We start from the raw sequence: 16,665 nt of genomic DNA, 5'->3' as shown, positions 1-16,665 counted from the left end.
GTAGTGCAAAAGCTGAGTACAGGGCTATGGCTCATACCACATGTGAACTAGTATGGTTGAAGAACTTGCTACAAGAGATGGGGTTCTCAGTTGACAAACCCATGAGACTATACTGTGATAATCAAGCAGCTATTCACATCTAGTCTTCCCTGAGAGAACCAAGCATATTGAGGTCGATTGTCACTTATAACTTTATCTATTGATATCTGGGCAGATTTAATTGTTTAATTTTGTGTCAAAATTTTCCTCTTTCATCAAAATCATTAGAAAGTTGTTCTTCTTGTTTCTTCCATTTTCTTTGCATGAAGTTTATTTTTAAAAACAGAAGTAGAAGTAATAGTGGTAGTAGTAGTATAGAAGTATTTTTTTACCTATTATTGCTATTGCTCTCATTTGTCCATGATCATTCTCTTACTTTTCCTTCTTTTCCTTTCCCTATTATTCCAATTATTATACTTTTTGTTGTTTTCCCTCTTCATCAATTTTCATATCATCTCCCTAGCGAAAGCCTTTCTTCTTCCCTGGATAGTTTCCTGATGGATTTCAAGTTGTTTCCTAGATCATGTTTTTCCTTAAAGAAATCTATGTTTCTTGTTTTGTCCCAGGTTGTATCTATCAGTTTGTTTGCTGATGAATTATTATTTCTTTTGTTCCAGACTTTGCATCAATAGTCCATTCTAATAGTGTTTCACTTCCCCTCTTGATATCCAAATTCAAAAGGTTTTCTTTAAGGTTGTGTTTGGTTTGAAAGAAATGGTAGGGAAAAGTGTACCAGGTTTCCCTACCTTTTCCTTCAAACCAAACACAGCTTAAAGTACTGGTATATAGATTACTAAAGGGTCTGTCTGCCCCTAAAGTTTTACATTGAATTGCTTTTTGTACCCACAAAATCTTTCCAAGTCAATACCTAGTCAATAAGAAGGCTGCTGCCTTCTGCACAAAAATGAAAAGAAAAATTTTGCCTTCAGACATCTTTCTATTCCATTCCTTCAAACTGCTTCTGCAAACAGTTTAAAGCACAAAATTCCACAAAAAGGTAACACTACATCCTGCAACAACAAGCTAATGACATCTTGATCCCATAAAGGGTGTCACAAAGGGCAACCCAGTGTACGAGGCTGTTTCCACCCTCCCATAAGGGTGCCGTAAAAATAAATAAAAAGCAAGGAAAAGGTCTCAGACTCCTAAGGTCTGCACGTGATCTATGTTACATGGTTACTAGTAAAAGTGTTGGAATCTGACACAGGTATGAGGTGTCAGACTTGGCAAGGGAAAAGAAAAGATTCAAGGACTTGGGCACCAAGTCTGAAGTTACTTTTGTTGATGATATATTTTTCTGTTATATAAATAATGGGACAATTGTTAAAAAAATAGCTGCATAAATCAATGCAAACAACATTAACCAAGCATATTGAGTATAAAAATATAACCATAAGAGTTTGAGGTTCTTTATATTACAGATGTAACAAAGAGAAGAGTCCCCTCAAATGTCATGCTAATGTTGGTTTTCATGTGTTTGGAATGGGTTTGTTGCCCATTTTAATGTATCCATATAACATGTCAAATGACGCATCTATTCAGGACCCTTAGATCCTTATGACCCAATTAATGACTGCACATAAAAAACATCAATCACATGAAAACTTCAGTTCTGGGACCCCCAAAACTTTCCATGGCAACTGTCTTAACGATGTAATCTTGCCCTAGTGAAAGCTTCCACCCTGAGTTCTTGCAACTGTGAGTCAGAAATGACATTGTTCTCAAGGAGGAAATTTAGTGGCAAGGAAAAAAAGACCAAAGCCAGATATCCATATTTCATTGCTTAAGATGAACTTAATGATGACCTAGTTATTACTCACTCTATTACTATTCTCTTAACTTGTCTTTGAGATCTTTATGAGGCCATTTATTAGAAAATCTTGAAAAGTATGGAAATATCTGTTGTAGGACTTTTCAAGATCTTTCCAACCAGAAATAGGTCTTTTAGAGTGGATATTTATGTTCAAAATTTTGGCCGTAGTGATTGCTTTTAAAAAGATTGTTCAGATGAGCAAGCTGGCTAGTTGAATGAAGGTTGCATCACATGAAATTGTGCCCACAATAGGATGATTTTGTTTTTCATAATTTACCTTTAATTTACCTTTGGATTTGTAGGTCCTTTTTTTGTAATTGGATGTTAAGTTGATGTCATAACTTTTTCCAACTTATTCAAGTTGATCTGTAATGTTTTATCACCATCATCATCATCATCATCATTATTATACCATGATTGATTATCCCTGGTATTTATTAGCAGCATTTATGCCAGTGATAAATTGCAAAGTCCTGGATTTGACTATTATGTGATTTCAATGCTTGTCTTGGATGCAGGAGGATGTCAAGGGCATGGCTGGAAGGTTTCTTGAATACATAATGAACAACCATCGTGTCAGTAGAGAACCGGCAACCATATTACAGGCTTTTGAGATATCCCTGGTTAGAGTCTTCCTGTATTATTCTGCACTACTATTCCAATTTTAGTTCTGGAAACATCTACTGATTGAAACCAATAGTTGTTGTATGTATGCACTGTTCAGGGTGATAAAGAATTGTTGTATGTACACTATTCAGGATGATTTGGAGACACATGACTCAGACATCATATTTCTGAGGGGTACTCACCATTGGCATTTTTCACTGCAAGCATAAAGCACATTTCTCAACAGTATCTAGGAAATTAACATATTTTGGGGGTGGGTCAGAATCTTTCTCCTAATTCCTGAGCTAGGATTATAATGTTTCATGCCTGGCTTGATCCAACCATGCACGATTTTTATACTTGGGCTCCTTGGTTTTGTAGAAGTTGAGAAATGGTACCAAGTTTGTTAGTCATCCTAGGTCTTTTTTTTTTTTTTTCTGTTTCTATATTTTTTTTTGGCGAGGGGGGGGGGATTGTAAGAAAATCTACCACATCCCATCTCCCTAAAATTTCTATGGCGAAGATTGTTTTGTTTAAAAAACAACTCTTTATTGTTACTAGAAAATAATCATCTAATCAGAATCTGTGGAGCTCATCGATTCATCAAAAAAACAAAAAAATCTGTGAAGCTCATCGGTTGAGAGGGATGACAGTCAAACTACTGAATACAGCCTCCTAAGAAATCTAGACCTAGGGAAGCAAGTCTGTCTTTCAAGAAAACAGTCAAACCTAACTTGATTAGTATTGAGAAAAGAAGAGAGACAAAATAGAAGTGCTAGGGTTCTATGCCCAGACAAGAGAGACTTAGACATTGAGTATGGTTAGAATTTCTGTTATTCTTTTGTATTGTTTTTCTATATATAGTTCCAAAATTTAAAAGTCAAGCAGTATTTTAAGTGTATGTCTGAATAAGCTGTCAAAAACAAAATCTAGATTGTAGTTACTTTTATTGAAATGAGCTGAACTAAGGCCCATGTGAACATAACCCACATTTTAGGCTCTTTTTATCCGAATGAACTTGATTATGTTTGGGCTTTATTCATGAACCTTAAATCTAAATTCAGGCTCGTCTCTACAAGGCCTACCTGAGAATTGTATGGGTCTTCATCCATAATCCCATACTTGTTTGTTTATCTCCTTCTTATCAACCTTAAGTTCTATGTTTTATTTCTTTTCAAGAAAAGGGATTTTATTAATCTTGTCATCTCATGCTGCTGACATCCCATGAATAGAAGTGGCCCTTTTATAGTGGTAGTCTGCTTCTTGCATTGGTCATATTGAAAACTTGTATAGAAATACTTAAATATATCTTGCTGCCTTATGTTATTACAGGGGGGGCAGAATTGTAATTTCTGGTTAAATTTTCTCAAAAAAATTGTAATTTCCATTCTTTTAATGCATAAGCATATAAATTGGGGTGGGCTGACCACTAAGTAGCGACTGTTATCCATATGAAAGAGCCATGCAAATTACTAGTAGTTTTATTCACCTAAGAGCTCAAATTCATTAGTCTTATTGCATTAGTTATATATTACTTTTAGGCTAAATGTGTTTGAAAGGGTGACTTGCTTTTAGGCTAAACTTAATTGAAGGGTCGCTGACATACTGAACTGTCTTTAATTTTCTGGAAATTTTTAATGGAATAAGTTTTATAAGCCTTATTCTATTAAGAAGTTAAAAGCTACAGTTATCATAAGCCATGGTCTATCTTGTTGGACTGCCATCCATTTACTTACGACTTGTCATGTTCTGTAATGTGGTTTCATGGACTTGACTTGGGCATTGGAAAGAAACCTTAAATCTAGTCAATCTTGGCTTAGTACCTATGTTTCTATGTGTAATAATTCTATAATTTTTCTACACATACCACGTATCACTTTACTTTTGGATTGTGCATCTTTCAGTGTTGGGCTGCAGCATCTTTGCTGAAGTACAAGATTGATCATAGTGATTCACTTGAACGTGTGAAACAACTATTGAATTTTAACTGCAAGGAGGAAGAAGTAGAATATGTCTACTCAAAATTGCGGGTGTTGAAAAAAGTTTTTTCTCGTCATACGGAAAATGTTGAAAAATCTAATTTGACAAGAATTGATACACCAAAAACTAAAGATATTGCAGAAAGCCTTTTGCCTGTGATGAATTCACAACCAGCAGCTTCTGCCCAGCAACAGTTGGAAGGAGATATCAGAGAGAGTTCTGAGAGTAATAACTGCTTTGGTCAAGAGGTCTCTCTCAAACAAGGGCATGCTTTCAAAAATGCCAATGGATTAATCAAAAATGAATTCTCCAACAATGTTGAACTAGTTGAAAATATTTTTGCTGAGAGATTAAAAAGGCTCCTCCAAAAGCAACAGGAGGAAGTTCAAAAATTCAATAAGATTAAGGAGAAGGAAAAGGCAGAGCTGGAAAAACAGTGCCAAGTGGAAGCTGTCCTTACACGTACCATTAACAGCAATTTGGTGACTAGATTAGATAAATTGAAGAGACTAGATCAAGAGCATTCTAGAAAAATGGAACAATTCAGTCATCATATGGAGTTGCAACAGAAAAATCTTGAGAATTTGCTTCTGGCTGCAAGGAATGAGGAGAAGCGAATGACGGCTCATTGGTTGGAGCAAGCAAAATCTGGGAGACCAATGGAGGAAATTTCTAAGCTCCCTTTGCCAAATATTGTGCTCAACTTTGAAAAACTGGAAGCCAGTGAAAAAGGAGCTCCTATATCTGACCCTTCTTTAGAAAAACAGTATCCTGATGGAAATGTACCAACAGTGGTAGGTGGAGGGGCACCATCACGAATTCTTGAATCTGTTCCAGATGGGGTGGATAACGTCTGCAGCTCCATGGGAACAGTAAATCCTGCAAAGTTGTCTAGTAGAATGGATGCCTCAACAATGTCAGGTGGAACGGTGCCATCAGAAATTGCAAATAATGTAGACAGGGGCAGAATCTCTATGAAAACATTAAGCCTTACAACACAATCCAGTGGGATGGATGCATCAATAGTTCCAGATGGAGTGGTTCTATCCAAAGGTCTGGAAACTGTTCCAAATGAAGTGCACAGGGACAGCATCCCCATGGAAAAATTTACTTCTACAATGCAAACCATTGGTCTGGATGTAACAGGAATGTCAGGTGGAGTGGTTCCTTTTGAAGTTCTGGATACTTCTTCAAATGAGGTGGGTAGGCTCAGCATCCCCGTTGAAACGTTTACTCCTTCAATGCAATCCATTGGGCTAAATATACCAGTAGTGCCAGGTGGAGTGCTGCCACCTGAGGTTCCAGAAGAAGTGGATGAGAGCAACATTCCCATGGAAGTAGTAAATCCTTCCTTGCAGCCTAGTAGATTGGATGGTGGAATGTGTACTGTAGCCTCAGACAGAATAGATCTTGCTGAAGTTGAGCAGCATACTATGGCAAGCAGTCCCAACAATGGAGAAATATCTCCCTTGGAGCTAACCGAGATAGGTACATCTTCAGATCATGTTATGTCTGCTCAGGGTAATACGTTACCATCCAGTCAGGTAAAGTATTTTACAGAAAATTTTCCCTTTATGGTAGAGTTGTCTAAATCATAATTAGATTCCTTTTCTCCATTTAAAGTATGGATGGTTTTGTATGTATTCATGACTTGTATGCGTTAGTTACTCACACATTTTGCATCAAAACGTTACTTTTAGGAAAGAGAAGTGATGATTGCAGAATCTTACTTGGTTCAATTTGTTCTCAGGTGCTTTCTGTTGAACATCCTGGACCACCCATTTCAACATCAGTGCAAGTTGAGGACTTGGGATATTTTGATGGGAAGAATCCTCCTCAACAAGTCAAGGTTCCAGCACTACAACCGGATAATGTTGCATGGCCTGATCAATCTAATCATAATATCTTGGTTACATCACCTTCTATGCAATTGCAGCTGTCTCCCTCTACAGATCCAACCTCTAAACACAATCAACTTGATGTAACTTTAGTTACAGGAAGATGTGAACCAGGTAAAGAAGGGGGTACTTCTTGCCAACAGGCTCAACTACAAATTGAGGACCTAGCTCAGCTACCTAACCATTCTGTAGCCCAGCCTGTTACAGATTCATCACCAGGATCCCTTACAGGAACACCTGTTGGAAGCATTGGGTTACCTGTTTCAGATCCCAGAAGCATGGGCACTCATCCAGAATCCAGTAGCTGTCAACAAACTGTGCCTTCAGGTGGAAGTGAAGTACATATTTTGGATACTATAAGTGTAGTCACCGTTTCTGAATCCAGTAGTTGTGCTCCATCAACTGTTCCTGTGATTCCACAAGTGGCTCCGCCTTTTCACCATGACCTGCTTCAGGAGGAACTGAAAAGAATACATGAAGAGAAGGAGCAAACCATCAAGATACACAAAGATATGGTTTGCATCTGATCTCTCTATTGTTTTGTTTTGTTTCAAATGACAGTTATCCCAAATAACATTTTTCCCTTACTCGATATGAATTTTTGCTTGTGTGGATAGAAAGTACAGCTTCAATTTCAATGTGATAAGGAGATAGAAGAGATACGTAAGAAGTATTCTGCGCAGCTTCATAATGCTGATATAACATTCATGCAAAGAGAAAAGGAACTTGTGGTGAATTACAACAAAGTTTTAATGAACCAGATATTGGCTAAGACTTTGAGAACCATAGACCAGCAAGGTATTAAACTCTTTTTTAGACCCTTTGCTAAATTGACAATACCTGAAGGATTGCTTTTGAACTTGATTCAATGTGTAGACAAGCATGTTTGTTTTGTTTATCTGGGCTGAGTACCAGCTTTCAATATGCAATTTTTATTGGGTAGGAGGGGTTTCATATGCATTGGTGCTTAGTCCTTGTATACTTGCATTGGTGTTGCTTCCAATCTAGAATCTTGAGTCCATGGTTCAGGGGCTGGTCCTCAGGAACTTTCTCCCACAAAGTTGGTAATGTGATTTATTATCCTAAATTCCTAATCAGTGACTGTGGAAAGTGAGGTCCTCTTTCCTGGAAATACTGGCATTCCCTTGTGGAAAAATAACTTATGAAAAATACTTAGGGAAGGAAGGCATATATGCTTACACATTGAAGGGGCTAGAAGAGCTTGGGGTAGACAAAAAGAACATGGTAGAAGTAGTAAGAAATGATTTAAGCACTAATAATTCAACAGTGGATGTGGTGTTGAATAGAACAGATTGGTGAAACAGGATTCATGTAGCCGACCCCATATAGTTGGGATAAGGCATGCGTGATGATGATGAAGGCAAGCATATATGCAATACAAATGAACCTAACAAAGAAAAAGAGGATGTTACTGGGAGAGATTGTTCCAAACAAGCAACTTATAATTTGTTTACCTCTCATGTTAGTGCCAATGGAGTAGAATATTGATATTTTTATTGATCAGTAACTGTGAAACTTTTTATTAATATGTTTAAAAGAAAGGTATGCAAAGTTGTCTACCAGAAGCACCCCATCATTTGGCTTAGCCCCTTCACCCATCAGTTTGTCTTACAGATCCCCTAAGGGACCAAACCCCAAAACAATTGATCCTTAGTGGCTCCTTGTTTTGCTAACCCATCTGTCAATCAGTTATAGTCCTTGGTATCAATTTGTAGCATGTTCTCAACTCCTTTGCCAGTTTCTTATCTCCCTCATGATGCTCCTAAAAACCTACAACCCCGTATCATAGCCATCCCATGACTGTTTTGGAATCCCCTTCCACCTCTAAGTTACAAAAAAGTAGAGATTTGGCAAGTCTAAGTCTATACAGCATGGTGAGATACTGAGATTGATCTGAAGGAGTAAAGCATTGGTATTGAGATGTATCTGTGTGTCATAAGTTATATTGTCATGGATATGTTACTGATGTGCCAGAATGATTTAAGATGGGAAAAATTATTATTGTTGTTGTTACCACTAAGTGAGATAGAAACACTTAATGAAAGGTCAGAATAACTTACTCAGAACTAAAATGTAGTTGTTTGATAACCAATTCATTCATCCAATTATGCTTAAACATATTAAAAACTAAAATGACTGTTGAAACATCATGTTCCTGAAATAAAAGAATTTATAGCTACAATATCTAGTTTGAATGAGTTACTTATTCAAATATACCAGATTCCCTGGAATAAAAGATGGTCAATGATGTATGTCTTTTATAAGAGAATGCAACGCATAAGAAAGGCCACTTTAGTGGGACATTAGGATTCCAAATGAATTTGGTTGGGTATGACCCATAATCTGCTCCAATTAGTGAAACAGCAAAGATTTTAACAGAAACTGACTGTTTGTTTCTAACTTTGCCACCCTTCTATCTTGCCTTTTACCAATGAGGAATGTATTGGTCCTATCATTTTCATTTCTTTTCTGGTTACAGTATATATGAGGTAACTGCATTAAATTTGTAACAAACTCTGGTTACTGTTTCTTTGCTGACCACTAGTTGGTATATCTGGGGAAGATATTCTGAGGGGTCTATCTCTTCACATCACATAATGACAGAACCTGTTTGTTCATGAGCTACTGGGGTTGTATTTAGCTTGCTCAGTACAAGTTGAATCACTAGGTTTATGGATTTAGGATGGAAACCCTAAAACTATGGCCATAGTTGTCAAGGTGACACCTAGGTGACAAGGCGCTCTTGGAGGCTAACCTCGCCTAATTGCCAAGCAGTTTTATACTTTGTATTATAAAATACTTTTTTATTCTTTATTTTTTGAGATTATAATTATAAAATAAACATTATTAAACTAAATTATTCATCTTGTGTTTTTGTATACTAATTTCCTTTTATTAGTTTCTTATTTGTTAGGGTTTCATCAACACAAACATTGCTAATGCTGTATTGAACCCTCGAGGCCTCGTAGATTTCAAAACCTGAACAAAAATAAGGGTTCAGTCCTTATATTTTTTTTTAAATTTCTTTTCTTTCTTATTTCCTCTCATGAATATGTTGATTTTCTATACTTAACATGAACTTTATACTTTTCTTATGAAAATTATGAATAATTATTAAGGAAATATGGTTATGGTACCTAGGGAACTACCCTAGGATCTATGTTTTTTACTTGAAAAAAACCCATTGCCTAGGCAACAAGGTGCCCCCCCTGTCACCTAGCATTGCATTGGCTCCTTGAAAACTATGACTATGGCATAAATTCTAATAACCTAAGGTGGATAGTTTTTAGTGGAACTTGTTTTCCGAAATTAATCATATTTCCACCGTTATGCATTGTTGAGTGCTATGCCCATTGTTAAATTATGGGCCCTCAAAACTTTAAGTGGCTCTCTTGGACTGGAATGTAGGCCTAACGGGAGGACCTGTGTTATAATTGTGATGAGAAATTTGCATTGGGTCGCTGGTCCAAGGCCTAACAGACTTAACCTCTTTCCTAGGTTCAAAGTATCGATATGTTACATCGTATCGGGTGTCTCATATCGTATCTTTTGGGTTCTGAAACATTTGTTAACAGGTGTTTTCGGGAACCCTAATTATTTAATAAAATACATATAAAAATATATAAAAACCAAAATTTGAAAATAAACTAAAAAAAATATAAAAGTGAATGGTTTTTTAAGTACCAATACACCTTTGCCGATACATAGAGGTCTATCGATACTTTGAACTTTGCCTCTTACAAGTGGAGGAGTCGGAAACGGAATTGACCCAACCGCTGTAGAAGTGGATAGACCACTAGAAGACAAAGAAATGGGATACTAGGAAATTTCCTTGCAAGCTCTAATAGGACTTCCCTCGCCCCAAACCGTGCATGCATTAGGCTTCATAATGGGTTGGGAACACTCTATACTAATTGACAGTGGGAGCACTTTCACTTTTATCACCATTGACCTAAACAAGAAATTGGGCCTAGCCATTCAACCCACTACCCCATTCTTGGTTCATGTAGCAGATAGGAACCGGATTGCTTGTGATAGTATGTATGGCTGCATTGGGGTTAAGATTTAGGGGAATGTCTTTAAGGTGGACCTTTATCCACTGAAATTCTTGGGAGTTGACGTTGTGTTGGGGATACCCTGGTAAGTTAGCTGGGCCCAGTAATGCACAACTGTGTTAGATAGTGTATGCCCTTAGCTCCAATCAGATTGATGTACACAAACATTTATCAGTAAATGAATAAAGTACATTATTGTTTTATGTTCAAATTGGTGTATTTATGTAAATCACTTCTTAAATTGGACACTTTGCAAACCATTTCAAATCTATCTTTAGAAAACCTTTAAGTGATAGGGTGTGGATTGAGGGGACGAAATGGCCAATCTAAATCTAGAAGATAGGGAGTGGTTGGAGAGAAAATTTGATGTTGAGGAAGTAAAGGAGGCAGTATTTTCTATGGATAGGTCAAAGGCACCAGGTCTAGATGGTTTTACGATGGCATTTTATTAAGATTGTTGGGAGATATTGAAAGAGGATTTAATGCTGGTTTTTGATGAGTTCCATAGAAAAGGAGTGATTAACCCGGGTTGAATTCCACCTTCATTGCTTTGGTTCCCAAGAAGAGAGAAGCAACCCACCCAAAGGACTATAGACCAATCAGTCTAGTAAATAGTCTATATAAGATTATTGTGAAGGTGTTGTCCCTTAGGATTAGATAGGTGCTCCATACCATTGTATCAAATAACCAAGGAGCTTTTGTGAGGGAAAGGTAGATAACTGATCAAATACTTATAGAAAATGAGAGTGTGGTGGGTTTCAAGAAATCAAAGAAAAAGGGTGTGGTTTGCAAGTTAGATTTGGAAAAAAGCTTATGATTTGGTAGATTGGTCCCTTCTGCTGGAGGTGATGATCAACTTTGGGTTTGGAGAAAGATGGTGCAGATGGGTGTTGGGGTGTATTAGGACTTGCCACTACTCAATTTTGGTGAATGGAACGGTGGTGGACTTCTTTCCGGCATTGAGGGGAATTAGGCAAGGAGACCTTCTTTCTCCTTTCTTGTTCACCTTGGTTGCTGAAGTCTTAGGGAGACTGATCTCTAGAGCAGATTCTAGGAGTCTAATCAAAGGGTGGATAGTTGGCAAGGAGAACATACCACTTACACATTTGCAGTTTGCAGATGATAGGATTTTCTTCTATGAAGGAGGGGACTTGAATTCCATTAGGAATTTGAAACTTACAATACAACTTTTTGAGCAAATGTCAAATCTGAAAGTGAACTTTGAAAAAAGTTGTGTTGTAGGTGTGAATATGGGGGAAATTGAGATCCTTGCATGTGCAAACATTTTGGAATGTGTAGTGTCGACTTGGCTTCTAAATTACCTTGGTCTTCCTATAGAAGATAATCCTCAAAAAGGAATCTTTTGGACTCCAGTTGTGGAGAGGTTTGAAAAGAGACTTGCATCTTGGAAGAAAAATTATCTATCTCTTGGAGGAAGAATCACCGTAATTAGGTCTACTTTAGCTAACCTGCCCATTTATTACCTATCGGTCTTTAAGGTGCCTGTAGGGGTGGCTAGAAAGTTGGAAAAGCTAATGGGAGATTTCCTTTGGGAGCCAGGGGAGGAGAAAAAGGACCATAGGGTTAGGTGGGAGGTGGTGTGTAGGAGCAAGCAGGATGGAGATCTAGGCATTGGGAATATAAGGAAGAGAAATTTGGCTATACTAGGGAAATGGTTGTGGAGATTTTCATTGGAAAAGGAAAAACTGTGGGTTAAGATAATATGTAGTATTCACGGGCTTGCGGAGAATGGATGGGACTCTAGGATTCTAGCTATGACTACAGGAGCATCACCTTGGAAAGCAATCCAAGCTATTTTGCCTTTATTTTCTCCTTGGATCAGGTATGACTTGCACTTAGGTAATCTCATTAAATTTCGGGAACATGTTTGGGTTGGGGATTCTCCTTTGAAAAGACCAATCTCTGGCCCTCTTTTCTATCTCCACCTTCAAAAATGAACCAGTTGCCACTTTCCTTGTTCCCTCGAACTCAACTTCCGGGTTTGATTGGAACTTGGGTTTGAGAAGAGCTCTCAGGGATACAAAATTGGATAGTACCTTAACTCTCATGTCCATTCTTGATGAGCCTACAAAAATAGATAGCAGGATTTGGACTTTGTCTCCTTCAGGTTCCTTTACTTGTGCCTCCTTCTTTAAAGCCCTAATACAACCAGAAATTCCTTTTGGCTTGTCATTCCCCGCCAAAGAAGTGTGGTGTCAACCTATACCTCCGAAGGTTGGGTGTTTCTGTTGGGAAGATTTCCTGGAAAGAATCAACACAGGTGATGTGCTTCAAAGAAAAAGACCCAATAGCTGTTTATCTCCTCACTGCTATGTTCTTTGTAAATCTGCTGGTGAGTTTGGTTACCACTTACTAATATCCTGTGATTTGACAAAAAATATTTGGGAATGGTTTGCTTCTTTGTTTGGGTGCAGGTGGATTTCCCCAATGAACGTGCAAAGCTTGTTTAATTCTTCTTCTTTCAACTGCCCAACAAAATGGTCAAGGATCATGTGGAGATGTGTGAGGGCTGCTGTTTGTTGGACTATATGGGAAGAAAGAAACTCCAGGATTTTTTCAGAAAAGGAGAGGGGGTTGGAAACTATGCTAGAAGTGATCCACATAAGGGTAATACATTGGTTGAAAACAATGGACTTGTTCACAGATTATTCAATGGATGGTATGTTAAGAAAATGGAAAGAAATTGCAAGTTCAGCCTCAGTTAAGAAGACCTTGAATCCCACCTGGAACCCTCCACCTCTTGGTTTTGTCAAACTAAATTTTGATGGCAGCACTGCAGCAGCATGAGGAATCCAGGACCTTTGGGTATTGGGGGGGGGTGCTAAGAGATGAGAAGGGGAATGTAATAGCTATGTTCTCTAGTCCAATTGGAGTGGGAGACTCTTTGAGGGCCGAGGTTTTTGCAGCTTTGGAAGGGGTACAAAGGGCTAAAGACATAAATGTCAAGAATCTGTTTATAGAAGGAGATTCTGAGGTTGAAGTGAACTGGCTAAATGAGGACACCTCTAAGCTTTGGAGCTACAGCAATGAAAAGAGAAAATTCAAATGTCTGATCAAGAACATGGAAGTTCAGTGTACTTGGGTAAAGAGAAATGCAAACTCCTTTGCTGATGGATTAGCTAGACAAGGGGTGAATAGGGATTCTGGTTTCTGGGCTCAGTTGTAATTGTTCTTTCCTTTTTGGGTGCCTGCCCACTTTTTTGGGGAGTTAAGATACTTTAGCTCCTCTAATTTGTAATCTTATTCCTATTTAATGAAATCTGTTGTTATCGATAAAAAAATGAGAATTTAAAAATAAAATCAAATATATAAAACATTTTCAAGCATATAAAACCCACAATCTCTTTTTTTTTTCTCAATTACATTACTTCAAGTTGAACCCCCTTACTTTTCTGACAAACACTAAAATCTCTTTTGGTTGTTTACTCTAATCCTTCAAAATCTCCTGTTAGAGAGACACATGTTTGTTAATGGCATCCCATTGGATGCCCTTGCAATCATCTTAAATTTGGTCCAATTTGGTTGATTTTTCTTTGTTGCTTGTAGCTTTCAGTTCATCATCAGTGTAAAACTAGTCCAATTCAATTCAGTTCTTTCTTCATCTTCATTTCCTCTAGAATCTTGTAAGTTAGATCTAAAATCGCCTACAAAATCATCATTTGACTAATAATGGCAAGAAACTGAACCATGATTTGTTCTGTAGAGCCCTCTATGTACTTACTGAGATTATCTCTGGTTGTGGTTACCTGCCTTTCATAATTCATACATATCACTCATTGCAATTAGCTGCTTCCGAACATCAGAAACAACTATACCTTCAAAGAGTTTTTGCATATTATTTATCAAAAAAAAAAAGAGTTTTTTTGCATATTTTGATTCAAAGTTTCATCTCGGGGGTGACCAATTTTCTGGTTTGTATCTGGTCTGTTTCATTTTACCCATTCTTAAGGGTAGAGGTCTTTATAAAGGATTGGAATGTTCAAATGGTCTCATTGTTGGACTAGTCTGATCTTGGAACCTGAAGGTTAAGTGGTGGGCTTGAAATCCTGCAACCATGCACATTCTTTTCATATATTATATGCTCTCACAAGCAATGGAGATTCATGGCAAATTAAGGTCTTTCTGCCCTGCCACATCAGCTGGCAAGGGAAGTCGGTCATTTCATAAAGCTCAGAGCAAGTTTTAGTATTTGTCACAAAGTTGAGGGGTGCTTTAAGTATTCATTCCTATATTTTAATATCAATTTACTGGAACTTGATTTCATATTTTAATATCAATTTAATGGATGCTACACCAAGGTGTACTACTTGCAGAGTTATTTAGCTCAGCATGAAAGTACACAAATTTATTAATTCTCACATTGATGAACTCTAGCACAACTTTTTAAAGGCTTTAATTATAAAGTACATTCTTCACACCTAGAGATGCCTTTTGTTTGTGTTTTATCCTTTATCATTAACAAAATTGGCCTTTGTAATTCACTACGGATGTGCCCAAATCAGTTCCTGTTATTAAATGATTTTTAAGAATATGATGGTATTCTCTAAAGCTCATAATATTCTCAAATCCTTTGTTTATGTCATTATCTATTCATTCATATCTTTCTTTATTACATAAAAATATACTTCTCTTATGCATGCTTCTATACTTCTATATTTGTTTGATGTTTTTCTTTAAAATCAGTTACCTGTTACCCATGAAAGCCTCGGCCCAGGCCTTGAGGCTTATGCTACTATCATTTAAAGCTTCTGGTGCCTTGCTTCATGCATCCAGATTTTCAAAGATTGGTTTAGTATGTGAGCATAATTCAGCATATATGTGCCATGGAATTTGTGACCCTTAATTTCCTTTCAGTTTCAGGTGTGTATTCCAGTTTGTTTCAGCAGTTACTTCAGCTTCCAGGTTTGCAGCAGGTGCAGAAACCTCCCACTGATGCTGGTCCATCTGCATCCTCACCCCTGCAGGTAGTCCATCATTTTTGGGAACTTTTCTCTAGTAGTCCTGTTAGATCACAGTTCAACCCCGTTGTCCCTTCCACAGGAAACCTCCAGGTTGGTACTGAACCACAAGCCCTGGCCACACACCTCCAAACCTTTAGACCAGTAACATCCATGTCGGTACCCAATCCCCCTTCCATTCCCCATTTAATGCCGACTCAGAATTTCCTTGGTAATACCGCCACTACTCCAGCACCCAGTTCTATGCCTGGTCCTTGTACAGTGCCCAGTCAGCAGTCCCTTAGTAATCCTGCTACCACATATTCAGTGCAGCATCTATTTGCTCCTCATCTGCTTACCAACCCATTGTTGACAAGAGAAAGTCATCAGATGGAAATTGCGGGTGCATTGCCGATTTTCCATAATACTTCCATGTCTTCTCTTGATCTTCTGATGGACATTGACAACAGCCATTTTACAAGTCAACCACAAATGTTGCAGACTCATCTACAATCAAATCCAACCATGGACATGCCAGACACATCTACACTTGTGACAGCCAGTGGGTTACAGGGAGCTGCAGCTAGCTCCTGCACAACTGATGTTGTTTGCTTGTCTGATGATGACTGATTGTGTGGATGAAAAGGTTTTTTTTTTCTTTGTTTTTGGGTGCCTTTTGGGATGGAATGGCAAGATGCCTTTGTAAAATATTGAAACATATTGTATATAGTCAAATTGCCATACAGCCTCTTGCAGCGCTGCTTGGGCCCTGGCTTCACGAATCCTGTTTTGTCATTCCATTTGGTTTAATGCCATATCCTTTGTTAGAGTATTAGAGCTTAAATCTATTCTTACTAGTTCAAAACATGTTCTTTTTGGCCTGCCCCTAGCCCTTCTAGTTTTACCACTCATCCATCTTAGCATATATTTATAATATATAATACTTAATATAATGGTTTCTACTATTGTGTATAATAAATATTAGGGTAAATTACAAAGACCCCCCCTGTACTATGGGGTATGTGACAAAGACCCCCTTGTACTTTGTTTTGCTACAAAGACCCCCCTGTACTATGACCATGAGACAAAGACCCCCTTGACCGTTAAGTCAAATGATGAAATGCGTTAAATTACCAAAATACCCCACTAAATTTTTTCTATTTTCTTATTTTTGCCCTTTTCCTCTTAAAACCTATTTAACCCCACCTGAGTTGAGTCCAATGCCAACCCCGCCTGAATCAGTGCCCAACCCAGAAAACCCAGTTCCAAAATTACAGTTCAACCTCTCATCAGCA

The 16,665-nt window shown here is 37.8% G+C and overlaps 1 protein-coding gene across 4 annotated transcripts in view; it reads left to right on the top strand.

The window, feature by feature from the left end:
• Window positions 1-16,202, top strand: part of LOC104595051 (uncharacterized) — a 67,279-nt gene extending 51,077 nt beyond the window's left edge. For 2 of the 4 annotated variants that reach the window (XM_010255613.3, XM_019197339.2), the window contains exons 12-16: window positions 2,371-2,475; window positions 4,363-5,982; window positions 6,189-6,851; window positions 6,954-7,134; window positions 15,288-16,202. In XM_010255613.3, coding sequence (XP_010253915.1) covers window positions 2,371-2,475; window positions 4,363-5,982; window positions 6,189-6,851; window positions 6,954-7,134; window positions 15,288-16,000 — 3,282 coding nt within the window. In that variant the 3' untranslated portion in view covers window positions 16,001-16,202. Of the gene's footprint in view, window positions 1-2,370; window positions 2,476-4,362; window positions 5,983-6,188; window positions 6,852-6,953; window positions 7,135-12,847; window positions 12,996-15,287 lie in introns of those variants that run through there. The other 2 variants (XM_019197340.2, XM_019197341.2) reach the window with 2 other exon arrangements.
• The last annotated feature ends 463 nt before the right edge of the window (window positions 16,203-16,665 follow it).

Source organism: Nelumbo nucifera, chromosome 2 (genome assembly GCF_055504915.1).
Source record: "Nelumbo nucifera cultivar China Antique chromosome 2, China Antique-T2T, whole genome shotgun sequence".
Taxonomy (NCBI): Eukaryota; Viridiplantae; Streptophyta; class Magnoliopsida; order Proteales; family Nelumbonaceae; genus Nelumbo; species Nelumbo nucifera.
Note: the sequence above shows the minus strand (reverse complement) of the source record. Positions and strands in the feature narration are given on the sequence as shown.